This window comes from Penicillium rubens (genome assembly GCF_028828025.1).
Source record: "Penicillium rubens strain IBT 27055 chromosome Unknown utg000001l_segment0_segment0, whole genome shotgun sequence".
Classification (NCBI taxonomy): domain Eukaryota; kingdom Fungi; phylum Ascomycota; class Eurotiomycetes; order Eurotiales; family Aspergillaceae; genus Penicillium; species Penicillium rubens.
In genome coordinates, this window is record NW_026890599.1 from 5773202 (window position 1) to 5786122 (window position 12921).

Sequence of the window (12921 nt, forward strand, 5' to 3'; positions counted from 1 at the left end):
TTAATAAGTACAATGTAAAGCAGAGCCCAGTTCCAGGCCTAAGCAAGAGACAACCGGCGACATGAGATATCATCCGGCATAGGAGTGTGTCTGGAGATGGTATGAAAATCATAAGACGCCCGAACCGAATGAGGCTTGCCAGCCAGAATAGACTTCAGTCCATACCCAAAGTTCATGAAGCACCTGATCCCACATGCAAGAGAGAGGAAGGTCAAGATCAATGATGCAAATGCGAAAAGCAGCGTCATATTCTTAGTAGGAGTTAGGGCAAGATAACTATCTCCAAAAAGAACAACGATCCGGGAAAGTAGGTATGCGATTATGGCCAAATGACAGACCTATCTCTGTTAGCGAGACTTGGGATCGATATCCGAGAGAGCTAAAGGGTTGCTACTTACAATGGCTAATATCATCAGTGGTTTGTGCTCCCTGCGGATAAAGTATACCCCCAAGACAATTGCAATTGTTAGGGCTGGTGGAATTGACATGGTTAAGCCAAATTCTGGCTCGATGAAGTGGACATCAATCAAGCCATAATGCAGAACGAAGCAGAGGACGAAGAAGGCGCCTAATTTGACGAGAACCACATAAACCTGTAACTAGATTAGCAGCTAAAAGCACAAGTAAAGGTCACGCACTTACTTCATAGGCGAGGTATCGAGCTCTCATACGTGAATCACCCTGTACACTTCGGTAGATGGACCAGGCATACTGTTTGTGCAGTTGGAAGGCCAACCCCCAGATTCCGAGGGTGCAAAGCCCAATAAAGATCGGAACTGTAAGTTGAGGGCCTCGGATTTGCGGCCAGATGTTTCTACTGATGTCCACCAGTGGTATATCAGGCATGGCCCGCTGTTCAGGCATGGATTCGCAGAAACCTTTCATGGCTGGATACTGCATGGCCGCGAAGGCCATAGCGAAAACATTACTGACGCAGATGGCGAATAGTAGGATGTTGTTCTTGTTACGCATAGCGTCGACAGAGAGTAAGAATTCATATATGGAGGCAAACCATATGATTGCCGCGTCAATAAGGACGATATATGAGGGGGTGACTTGAATGGCCTGTGGGCGCATCCATAGTTGCCATTCCACAAGGATAAAGCTGTAGTCGTATTAGACGAGTCCCTGGCCTCCACGGGAGCGGAGACTCACATTTCAATGGCGAGAATAATGATTGCCTGGGCAGCCATTAGCCCACCAAAGATCCATTCATTGGTGCTTCTGGATGTATACATGTTCAACCGTAGACGTTGGATGCAGATTCTAGGCAATTTGAGCTCCCATATGTCCTAAAATCTCTACAAAGTGGCGTTCCTTATTTCCCCTCCGCGGAGCTTCAACCGGACGAGAGCGACCAGTAGTTCTTCAGTCCTAACCAATCATAGACAGTTATTTCTTGCCGGAGACACCGAAAGTGGGGAAATGTCTCGGAACTAGTATTGGCAGGGGTTAAACTATACTTTTTTAAATCTTTTGCGAAGCCAAGGACCAATCAACGCCCTTGATTCTCCCCACTGTTAAGACGGTGGATCAAACTGAAAATTGGAAGGGGTTTGGCCATACATCTGTCGCGCTAGAAAAACATAGTATTTCAGTAGTCGGTCTGGGACTCACTAGTTGATATTTGAACTACTTTGGGTCCCCAGCCATATCCCGAGGATACCTCGAGACCCAGGTTTCTAGACCCATATATGTGAATTATAGTGCCGTAGGGCTAACAAATGATAATACTAATATGTAAACCCAGGCCGGTACCCGTAAAAGCCTCAACACAAACAAGCACTGGAAAGTTTAAAGGAAATATCGCTTTTTAATCAGGTCAGACGCTAACACGGCCATAGCATAAAGAGTGCTGGTCAAGTGGCCAGAAACTTGGAAGGGCCACTCGAAAATTTTTAATACCGTGAACCCTAAGCACAACCCTGGAGGTCTGTCAAGTTTGCCTTGTCCGTAGCGAACTTTTTTCGAACGACGGATGTTTACAACATATAGAGAAGATTCTGTATGTTGAGCCAGGTACAATACTAAAATAATGAGCTAGGCTAAAATAGACTAGTTTCCGAAAGTGGCGCTCAGGGTTCAGAACCCGGGATTGATGCCCGGATGCCTGGATGCCTGGATTTCGCCTGGTTTTTAGATCGCTTTTAACTAAGTAAATGGTGCGATATTAGACTGCCTCGACAGTGCTGAAGACATCAAAGGATTAACTGAACCCGACATTATTAACCTGAGTAAAGAGCCTATCACCTAGCCAGCTTTTCAATGGTGGGCGAGCCCTTCTGTCAGAATAGATCCACTTTTAAAATCATATCCGCATGGGCACGCAAATATCGTTGAATGACATTACCTACATAGTTCTCTCACGACTAGGTAATTGTAAGATATCATGGATACAAAGTAAGTACTGAAGACTTTTGCTACCATATTACTTTGTAGCTAATTGTCCGAGTAGATGTATGCACTATCAAAATATGTTGTAAGGGTTCGGCGTCAAGTAAACAAACTGAGAACATTTGAAATATATATCACGGCAAAACATGAAACGAACCATAAAACCTTAGCAACGCACCAAGACTAAAACAGAACAGTCATTGTACTAACTTAGATGAAGCAGCTCTGTAGATATCGAGGTATCTATTTGATATAGAAAAAAAAGTGTCAACTGGCACTGTGGATGGCCAACGGCCCTCACGTGACCCCACGGGCCAACGGCCTAGTGTTTATCGATTACCGCTTTGAGCAAACTGTTATGGTCCGACTCTTTCTACTCTGCATCCTCCCCCAACCCTCCATTGAGGCGCCGTTATTTGATTTCAAAGCTTTTGTACAGTTTTGCTTCGTTAGCGCTTTGCATTTCGGTGAGTTCTGTCTCGTATTCCATATGTTCCGTTCTCAACTGAGAGGGCCCTCGGTTTCCCGACAGTGGAGTGAATTCTGACATGATCGTTGCAGGGATACCAAAATATTGCCGGAACTTGATACCCATTTGCAGACCATCACATAATTGCTGTTTTTAATGATCCTCACGCTTGATACCCCCTCCGCTACACGGCTCCAACACGGACATTATCCCTGCCATAAAAGACGACCCGCCAACAATGGAGGCTCTCTCCCCGCGCACGACAAACCAGATGATCAAACCGAAGCTGGCCATGGATCGTAAAGCGTTCGATAAAAATGCTGCGCTGCCGAGCAACAAGCAAAAGCCTGCAACGTCCAAAAGCTACGCTGACCCGCCGCCGTCAATAGTCTCAGAGCCGGAAGATGGCGGGGAGCGATACTCAATAGGCGCATTCTTGGGGAAAGGCGGGTTTGCTGTTTGTTATGAGGGTTCGTTGGCTCGCAATGGCCGGGTGTACGCCATGAAGGTCGTCAAGTCAGCGATGCCCCAGAAAAAGATGGAGGAGAAGGTACGCCGAGCCTGTAGAGACAGACCGACCGTTTGACAGAACCTAAATTTTTGTCGCAGTTTCGAACCGAACTCCAGATCCACTCGAAAATGCGCCATCCTTTTATCGTCCAGTTCTACCGCGCATTCGCTTTCGAATCGAGCACCTACGTCGTCCTGGAGCTATGTCCAAATGGATCGGTGATGGATATGTTTCGGAAACGACGCTGTCTCAGCTTGCCGGAAGTGCGCCGCTACATGATTCAGCTTTGCGCAGCGGTGAAATATTTGCACAAACGTTTCGTCGCCCATCGTGACCTGAAGATGGGAAATCTATTCCTCGATCACAACATGAACATCAAGGTTGGGGATTTCGGTCTGGCCGCTATGATTTTGTCCGATAAGGATGCCAAGCGACGGAATACGCTGTGCGGTACACCAAACTACATCGCACCCGAAGTCTTGGACAAGAGCAAAGGTGGCCATACACAGAAAGTTGACATTTGGTCCGTGGGTGTGATATGGTAAGATTGTTGCGATAGAACTACGAAGTTGTTGAACTAATGTGCGCACTTTAGCTTTGCCATGCTCGCCGGATACTTACCCTTTCAATCAAAAACGCAAGACGAGGTTTACAGGAAGGTTCAGAACTTGAATTATGTCTGGCCCAAAGAATCAGAATCCGGCAACTACATCCCCGAGGAAGCAAAAGACCTAGTCGGTCGTTGTCTAAACCTAGTGGATGAGGAGCGACCTGACCCTGATGACATCGTTGAGCACCCATTCTTCAACATGTACGATGGCTGCATTCCTCGTCAACTGGACCCCTCATGTCGATTTAACAAGCCACTATGGCTCAAGGACGCCTCACCTCAAGGTGACTGTGTGGTAAGTGGATACGGCTTGGATTCAGACGAGAAGCTCCGAGCCTATGTATACCAGGTGGACGACCCTGCCCAGCGATATCATTCCTGCAAAGCCGCGTTTTACTCACTGTGCGGCGTGGGACGCAAGCCTGACGGAACTGCTCGGAAATCTGTTGGGAGAAACTGCTCCAAGTCGGCTTTTTCTGAGTGTGATGCGGAGGATTCTAGAGGTCTACGACCCGTAATACCCTTGTCACCGGATTATGTTTACCGATGGCCCCATGACTTCGAAGGAGACTGGTGCCTGGAGAGTTCCCGAAAGGTAATCCGCAGTGAGGAGTCTATGCTCAACAGCAGCACAATGTCCCAGCGCAGTGCACCCATCCGTCCCAACCCCATGGCAGCATCACGGACCAATGCGGCGCTTGCCGCTGCTCAACAGCGCCGAATGGAAGGCCAGAGCCATGCCGCAACTCTACGCCAGCAAGCTCGAGTACCCCCAATCTCTCCCCGGAGGGCACCTGGAATCAGCGATCCCGCTGTTCTACCCTCCAGGCCATATCGAGATGTTCCACAAACCGATCCAAAACCTTCTGCCGCGGAGGTACCAACTGGAGGCCTGGCAGAACGTCCTATTCGGACACGAAGGATGGTATCTGCATCACAAGCAACGACGCTGCGTAGCAAGGACAAGGAGATTGCCCCACAATTAGCCAAGTCCACAAGCATGCCATCAGGTTTGACTGTAGGCAAAACACGCTCTCAGTCTCGGAGATTGGCAGCCGCTGACCAGGAGTTGATGCAGCCTTCCATCCAGACCAGGGAACGGCAACCATCCGCCAGGCCGGAGGAACGAAAAGTGGTCACCCGTCAGACATCTCTACGGTCTACATCCAGAGCAGACCTTAACGCGAGCGTGGGACGAGGCGAAAGAAGGAGAGATAGCCCCACCGAAGAGTCCGCTCGATCTTCACTCGCACAGTCGAAGTCTTCAGCTGAATCCAATGGACTTGGTCGATCAGACTCCAATGGTGTCGCTCGCTCTAACAGCAAGACGGTCGGTGGCAGGGCACGCTCGAGTTTAGGGCTGAGTCCTCTATTTCACGCAGAGGATACCTGCAAGCTGCTACCTGGGACTTCGTTGACCGAAGTCAATACTGACTTGCGTCTCATGCTGACCAACCTGGTTAACCATGCACCAAGTAGGCGCAGAGGTGGGGCACGGAAACAGCCTCATGCCTATGTCATCAAATGGGTCGACTACACCAACCGTTATGGTATTGGGTACGTTCTGGATGATGGCAGTGTTGGATGCGTTTTCAAGGGAGAAAATGGGCAGCCGGCGACGAGTGTCGTAGTACGAGATGGGGAGAGACACATCCGTCGTAAAGCGCGTAGCGTCGCGGATGGCAAACAACAACCGATTTACTACTCCGAGGCCGACCAATTAGTCCCTCGCACTGGAAACCCAGTTGAGTTTTATGAAAACCGTGACGACGACTTGCTAGGATGCCGGGGTATCCGACGAGCACTGATCCCGCCCTCACTCTTCGATGTCAAAAGCTCAAAGGCAATGAGAATTCGCTCCAACGCAGGAACAGAGCTCGAACGGGCTGACGCGGAGAAAATAAAGCGGATGAAGCTTGTGGATCAGTTTGGTAAATACATGATCGGGGCCCTTGGTCGACATGGCGACGAAGGCATCATGGACGAAGACCTGCCTGAACACAACAGTGCCCAGTTTGTCAAGTTCTACCAGCGCTTGGGTAATGTTGGCATCTGGGGTTTCGGAGACGGAGCCTTCCAGTTTAACTTCCCCGACCACACAAAGCTGGTGATCTCGCCCGGCCGCACCCGTAGCTCATCCCCCTGGATTGACTTCTACCTTCTCTCGTCCTCTGCCGCTCGATTCTTCGCCGCAAAAGGCAAGATGCACCCAGCAGGATTCGACACTCGGGCCGTGGCATCCGACGAGGCTGCCACGTTCCTCACCATCGCGAATGGAGATTCTATCAATTCGACCGAAGACCGTATCCGGGATATTCTCGATGCGAACGCTTTCATTCAGAAGATCGCCTTCATTAAAGATACCTTTAGAGTTTGGATTAAGTTCGGGCGACTTGGTGGTCGTCCGCCTTCGGTTGACTCTTCTGCTGACGAATCCATGCCAGACGAAGCGTTTTGGCAAGGAACGCAGGAGCGTTCGCAGCCCAATAGTCCCGGAACCAAGTTTGTCTGGGTGACAGTCGGAGCACCAGATGGTGATGGTCACTATCGGTCCATGATGCTCAAAGATAGTGACCGGGAGCCAAAGCGTGCTCCAGCTGCGATGGAATACGACAAAGAAATGGATCTACTGAAAGACCGGCTACGTGCACTTGGTCGTTGATTGGGTCTCTCTTTTCTCCTTCTGCTATTTATCATGTCCACTTTATGATGTCACGACCTTTGTTTTTGTTTCTGGTGTAATGCTTTATGTTTATTCTCGTGGCACGAGATCACGAATTGTTCGGTCAACATCCCAAGTTGTCTGTAATCTTTGTCAACACCGTTTTTGTATGTTTCGGCTACTTGCAGCAATGTACATGTCCTGCACTGTTTCTTATTACTGCCCCATGTGGTGACTATTGACCTTAGCATCCGTACTACGGCAGTGTATAGCCGCCAGTGCGCCATATCGTGCTTTCCTATATAAAATTTGACTGGCATACCGCCAATTTACTATTACCTACAAATTCTAGTGATTAATTCCTACAATATCAACTTCTACAGGGTCAATTTCTACAATATCTCAATTTCTATAGCAAGAATAGCCGGCCGCTTACAGCCGTAGTCTTTGTAGTGGTCTTCTTGGTATGTAGTATTTCTCCGCTTTCTCTCGGTCAAATGTCCGAAGTTCCATTCCCTACGTACAGCCCGACACATTCCTCCGCTTTTATATACATTAGGTGGTAGTACATATAATCGGCTGTGAAAGAGCTCCTGGCCTATCAGCCCAAACAGTGGGATTGATTTACACAACTGCATGTTTGGTAGTTTGTGGAACTTCTCTCATAAGTCTACAGATTACCAACTACATTCCCACCATTGACTGTCCATCTCTCCGTCTCCCCAACTTTCAACATGGAGAACCCCTCCTGCCTCCTGTACGGTCCAGGCGACGTCAGATTCGAAAACCGGCCGATGCCAGTAATCGAAGATGCCAACGACGTGATAATCCGCATCGCCTACGTCGGCGTCTGCGGAAGTGATGTATGTATTGTACCATGAATCTGCCGCAACACAAACAAATGTGCCCCATCTAACAAATTCAACCCTCCAGGTCCACTTCTGGCTCCACGGCGGAATCAAAAACCACGTCTCAGCGACAAACCCGCTAGTAATGGGCCACGAAACCTCAGGTATCGTGCACGCCGTCGGGCCTGCTGTGACAACCCTCAAACCAGGCGATGAGATAGCCATCGAGCCCGGCTTCGCCTGTCGTAGTTGCGCACAATGCAAGAGCGGCAAATACAACCTCTGTCCGGACATGAAGTTCGCCGCAAGCCCGCCGCATACACACGGCGCTCTCTCTAAATTCTTAAAGGCTCCTGCCGATTGCTGTTACAAGATTTCCGGCCCCGGGGCTCTGTTCGATGGAAGACTTTGGCTGAGTGAGGCTGTGCTTATTGAGCCGATGGCTGTAGCTGTGCATTCTGTGCGGCAGGTTGGTGTCAAGCCTGGGGATAGGGTTGTTGTTTTTGGGGCCGGCACAGTGGGGCTTCTTTGTGCTGCTGTTGCGGTCGAGTTTGGGGCTAGTGTCATCGTGTCTGTCGATCTTAACAAGGACAAGTTGGGGTTCGCTGAGAACTGGATGGTGCCGGGTCGGGCGCGGTTCGCGACTCAGCGTTCCCATGAATCATGGACTCCGGAACAGAATGCTGCCGACTTGCAGAAGTTACTTCGGTCATTGAGGAAGGAACCTGATGCTGGGCTTGCCGGTTTCGATGTTGCCATTGAGGCTACGGGAGCTGAGTCGTGCATTCAGACGGCTATCCATTCGCTTCGTGTTGGTGGCTCGTTTGTTCAGACTGGATTGGGGAATCGGAATGTCAACTTTCCTATTTCCACTGTCTCCGAAAACGAGATTACTGTTAAGGGGTGCTTCCGGTATGGCGCTGGGGACTTTAAGCTCGCATTGCATATGGCGATGTTGCGGAATATTGATTTGAAGGCACTAATTACGAAGACCGTGCCTTTCGGGGACGTTGTTGAGGCCTGGGAGGCTACGAAGAGAGGTGAAGGGATCAAGACTTTGATTGAAGTTAACCTTTGATCAAGATAACTGTCTGTCAATATAAGTGAGGAATTCAGTCATCAACTTCAGTAAATGCCATTACTTTGTACACTATAGACCTTCATCAGCCATGCCAAGAACGAACGTCCACTACCACGCCCAAGGTCGAGGCTCTGCGACAATTCTCCGCTCTGCTCGCATCTCGAAGTCCTTCAGACTGTTAATAGACTCATCGTCGTAAGAATCAAGAAGCCCTTGGTTTGTCTCCAATGCACGGTCAAGATCATAATGTTCAGTTAAGAGGCTGATCACCATCGCAATACCCGAGACCGCACAGCAGACCACCCACACTGTGCGTAGACTGTCCGTATACGCTTCCTTGAGATTGGCCTTGTCGGCACCATCCGCCATCGCCTTGATAACTTGAACCAAGCCTGCGGCATCCTTGCTGTACGCATCGGCCATAGGAGCCAGAGCAGGATACCTTGAGATATTGGTAAACATGCGGTTCTGGAACACAACACCACCGACAGCAACGCCGATAGCTTGGCCAAGAGCACGGAAGAAACTAAACATGGCAACCGCAATTGCGAGGTTCTCAGGGTCCGCCGAGGCCTGCACTGCATACCCAAGAGACGGGAAAAGGATACCCAACCCAAGGCCGGGCACGATGTTGAGGAAGATCCAACCGACCATACTGGTGTTTACCTTGATCAGACACATTAAACCCAGTCCGGCAGTTGAAAGAGCCCATCCGATCCAGATAGCCCATCGATAACGGCCTGTCGCCGTAATCAGGACGCCAGCTATCATCCCACTCGGAGCCACAGTAAATGTCTCAGGGAATAGAGCAACACCCGCAATAATGGGACTGTACTCCTTCACTGCCTCATAATACAGAGGGAGATAATAGAGGGAACACCATAGGATCAACCCCTGCAAAACACTCCCAATAAACGAAGCTATTGCCGTCCGGTTCTGAAATATCACAGGCGGCACGATGGGATCGGAGGCATAATAGGTCTCGTAGAATCCGAAAACCACGAGCCCGACTCCCCCGACACAAAGAGGTACGAGTGTATGCCAGGAGTCCCAGTCATATGAAATACCACCCCAACTGAGGGGAATCAAGAAGGATGACACACTTCCGACGAATAATACGGTACCGAAATAATCGATTCGGCGGAGCTTTTCGCTTAACGAACTGGGTGCAAGCTTAAGACTCAAGAATAGGATCACGAGAATTCCACCGACTCCGATGAATGGGAAGTTGATATAGAAGATCCATCTCTGCTCATGATTAGCATGGATAATTTCTGGTACACAATAACCAACTTACCCAAGACACCTTTTCGGAGAATCCACCACCAAGGATAGGCCCCGTCACGGATCCAACACTCCACATTGCACTGAGGATACCGAAGTACTGACCTCGCCATCGCAGAGGCACAAGATCCGTTATGATGACCTCACTTAGGGATATAATGCCACCTCCGCCGACACCTTGGATTGATCGGCCGATCAACATGTAGGTAAAATCATTGGCGATTGCTGCGAGTATGGCGCCAACACTGAAGAATATCAGGGAGATGAGGATCAAAGGACGACGGCCGAAAATATTCGAGAAGGAGGCGAAGCTTGGTTGGAATACTATGACAAAGTTAGAAGTGTTTGATGGTATCGTGGAAATATAACAACTTACCTGTTGAGCATAGTAGGAACGAAGTTCCACTCCAGAATGCTTCGATAGCCGTTCCATTGAGTTCCTTTGCAATTTCCTATACTTGGTTAGTTTTAAGGCATAAGATATTCTTGTTGGAGAACTCACAGGTAGAGCGACAGATAGCGAAGTTCCATCCAAAGCGGCCATCAAGGTGAGAACAGACAAAGTAAAGAAGACCAGGATTCCTCTTCGACCCAAAGCAAATTTCTCATCGTCGACTTTCCTTTTCCGTTTCACCGCTGTAGATGCTCTGCTCATGGTATCGTCATGTTCGGCCCTCCCAGGTCTATAGAATGGGAAATCTGAGTCTGCCATGGCGAAGGTCAACGATGATGATGACAACCTAGCAATCAAAAGATGAGTGGGATGCTAAGAAATAAGCTCCCAGTCTATAGAGCATCTAATAGGGAAGGAAAAAAGAATTTGTGATGGGGTTCTGCCTGGTAAATAGATAAATAGCATTTACTATACCACATGTCCCCTCCACGCGGAATTGCAAAAAAATATCCCATCGCATATGGAGTTTAGAATAGGGCGAAATATTCCTCCGTCATGATTCAAAGATCCCGACTCCACTAGCTACGACTTGAATCTTCATGTTATACACGGGGAGATAATCCCAAGGGTCTCCACGATAGCCCTGGTTTGGGTTTGAATATGGCTGCAGTAGCCAAGTTGGCTTCCCAAGAATCGGCACAATTCGTCGCCGTCTCACCAGTCGGAGCCGGGTAATTGCATGAATTTTATAACTACGCGTCGTTGATTCGAGTTTTGATTCTGTTTCTCCTTTCGGTATTATGCCCTCTAGTTGGGAGTTTCATGGCTCAGACCGATTTGGTGGGATCTTAATCGCGACTGTCCCTACATAGGCTGACTACATTTGACACTTGAACACATTGCTACGCCTTATGCATAATAAGTCTAGACTTTGAATACGATAAGCTGCAAGCTTTGAGCCATGAGTTCCAAAATATCTCGCTTTTACACATGTACCACGCTAATAGGTGATGATGCTGGATTGTCGCTACAGTTGAAACATGTCTTGATTGTGAAGCACTGGCATATAGCCAGATTGACATGTCACCAAGTCAGCATTTAAATAGCTCGACCTCCCATCAAATCCCCCCTTTCCTGCGAATCGGGAATATAAGACCCAGCAAAAGCTCTCGGGGTCACCCCACATTCTCACATACTACCCACCAATGTTAATCAATGCATAATCCGAGACCATAGAGAGACATGTCATACCGCGCCTCATGTCAGACCTATAAGGCATCTTGCAGCCGCTGCCACCCGCCACTAATAACCTCCGGTAATCCATTCACGAGACTAGGTCGCGAAGGACTCCATCCCAAAATCTCGGGTGCCTGCTGTCAGCGACCACGAGAGTTCGTCCCCAACTAAGAGACTAATATCTTGCATACTCCTTGGCAGCCTCGGAGTCAAGTTGTTGACATACATGATATGACATGCATGGTACGTCTTTATGCCTTTGTCCCTTTGTGCAGACTGAGCCTTTGCTATGTCAGTTTGCCATTTCTTTATTAGCACAGGCTTCATATACAGCCTGTTTTTCCATAGATTCATAGTACGCATCTTCTTCCCGATTTCCCCTCCATGCTAGTTCATCCACTAGTCCTCCTTCGTAGCCTCAACACAAGTGCTTGGGTCGTTGCCTCGGGCAGGTACCCCAGCTTCGTGGCTGTCTCTGCTGTAGCTTGAGCTAGCTCACCCTAGCAGTGTTCCGGTTCTCGGTAAGACAGTAAACCTTAGGGCCTCAGAGCCTATCATCAGTCCGGCCGGCAATCGCCGCGCCAACAAGTAGGACGCAGACCTGATTTATGTTGTAGATGTGGAAGTGGTTCGACACTGACTGGCCGGCGCCGAATATCGGGCCCTTCCGGAGACGGAGCGTTATACTCTTGATACATATACCTGGCGCGATCACTGGCTAACTGGACCTCGTCTGTTGCCTGCTGAACATTAAATGAATGGATTCTGTGTGTTTAATTATGGGGGAATGCGTACCGTAGATCATACGCGGACAAGTACGTGTCGCTGGGGCACGTCGACATGCTGGATTCGAGCCTCGAGGGCGAGCTGGTCAATATGCTGATGAGATGCATGATCTGGCAGATTGTGTAATTCCTCCAAACCAGTCATTGTACACATGTTCGCTTCTATTTCCGTATTGATTCTTGTGGCTGTCTTCCCGTGTGAAGGTCCGGCTTCTCCGGTCACCAGTCTTGCGCCCGGTAATTCCGTCCATGGATACACCGAATAATTAGATAACTTGTTGAATTGCTCTAATTGGGAGGTCCGTCTGTAGAGGTGCACAAGAATAACTGTCGGAAATTCCGAAATGCATACCTAGGTACCCCTCGCCGCTCGTGTGATATCCATCCGAACCTTCCAAGGTTGGAATAGAGTTAAGCCTATCCACTCCAACCTTGGTTAGTATATCTTCAGTAAATAGAATTCCCCACATAGTTGCCAACGGCTTTAATGGCTCGGCCAAGAATATACCGAATGTTATGCGGGGAACACAGTTCCCCATACCAACCAGGATTGCAGGCCGCGTAAATGGAACTCCGCATGAATATCGAGGCTATGATCAGCTGAATAGGTTGCTACAGCATACTCGGAGTAATGGCGAAATCTCGAG

The 12921-nt window shown here is 49.0% G+C and overlaps 5 protein-coding genes across 5 annotated transcripts; 2 read left to right on the forward strand and 3 right to left on the reverse strand.

The window, feature by feature from the left end:
• Positions 1–38: 38 nt before the first annotated feature.
• Positions 39–1265, reverse strand: N7525_002216 (uncharacterized protein; the record flags this gene model as incomplete). Its single annotated transcript, XM_002557091.2, has 4 exons — positions 39–338; positions 399–593; positions 643–1105; positions 1156–1265. Coding segments are annotated over 4 exons (1068 nt in total), but the record flags the coding sequence as incomplete, so codon positions are not given.
• A 1836-nt stretch (positions 1266–3101) lies between these two features.
• N7525_002217 (CDC5/polo family serine/threonine-protein kinase) lies at positions 3102–6646 on the forward strand (the record flags this gene model as incomplete). The annotated part of the gene is made up of 3 exons (XM_002557090.2): positions 3102–3413; positions 3473–3915; positions 3970–6646. 3 exons carry the CDS (start codon positions 3102–3104, stop codon positions 6644–6646), a joined length of 3432 nt encoding a protein of 1143 aa, XP_002557136.2.
• Positions 6647–7380: 734 nt separating this feature from the next.
• Positions 7381–8572, forward strand: N7525_002218 (NAD(P)-dependent alcohol dehydrogenase; the record flags this gene model as incomplete). The annotated part of the gene is made up of 2 exons (XM_002557089.2): positions 7381–7509; positions 7580–8572. 2 exons carry the CDS (start codon positions 7381–7383, stop codon positions 8570–8572), a joined length of 1122 nt encoding a protein of 373 aa, XP_002557135.2.
• A 111-nt stretch (positions 8573–8683) lies between these two features.
• Positions 8684–10571, reverse strand: N7525_002219 (uncharacterized protein; the record flags this gene model as incomplete). Its single annotated transcript, XM_002557088.1, has 4 exons — positions 8684–9823; positions 9873–10183; positions 10236–10311; positions 10362–10571. 4 exons carry the CDS (start codon positions 10569–10571, stop codon positions 8684–8686), a joined length of 1737 nt encoding a protein of 578 aa, XP_002557134.1.
• Positions 10572–12046: 1475 nt separating this feature from the next.
• N7525_002220 (uncharacterized protein) lies at positions 12047–12578 on the reverse strand (the record flags this gene model as incomplete). The annotated part of the gene is made up of 2 exons (XM_061212224.1): positions 12047–12229; positions 12297–12578. Coding segments are annotated over 2 exons (465 nt in total), but the record flags the coding sequence as incomplete, so codon positions are not given.
• Positions 12579–12921: the final 343 nt, after the last annotated feature.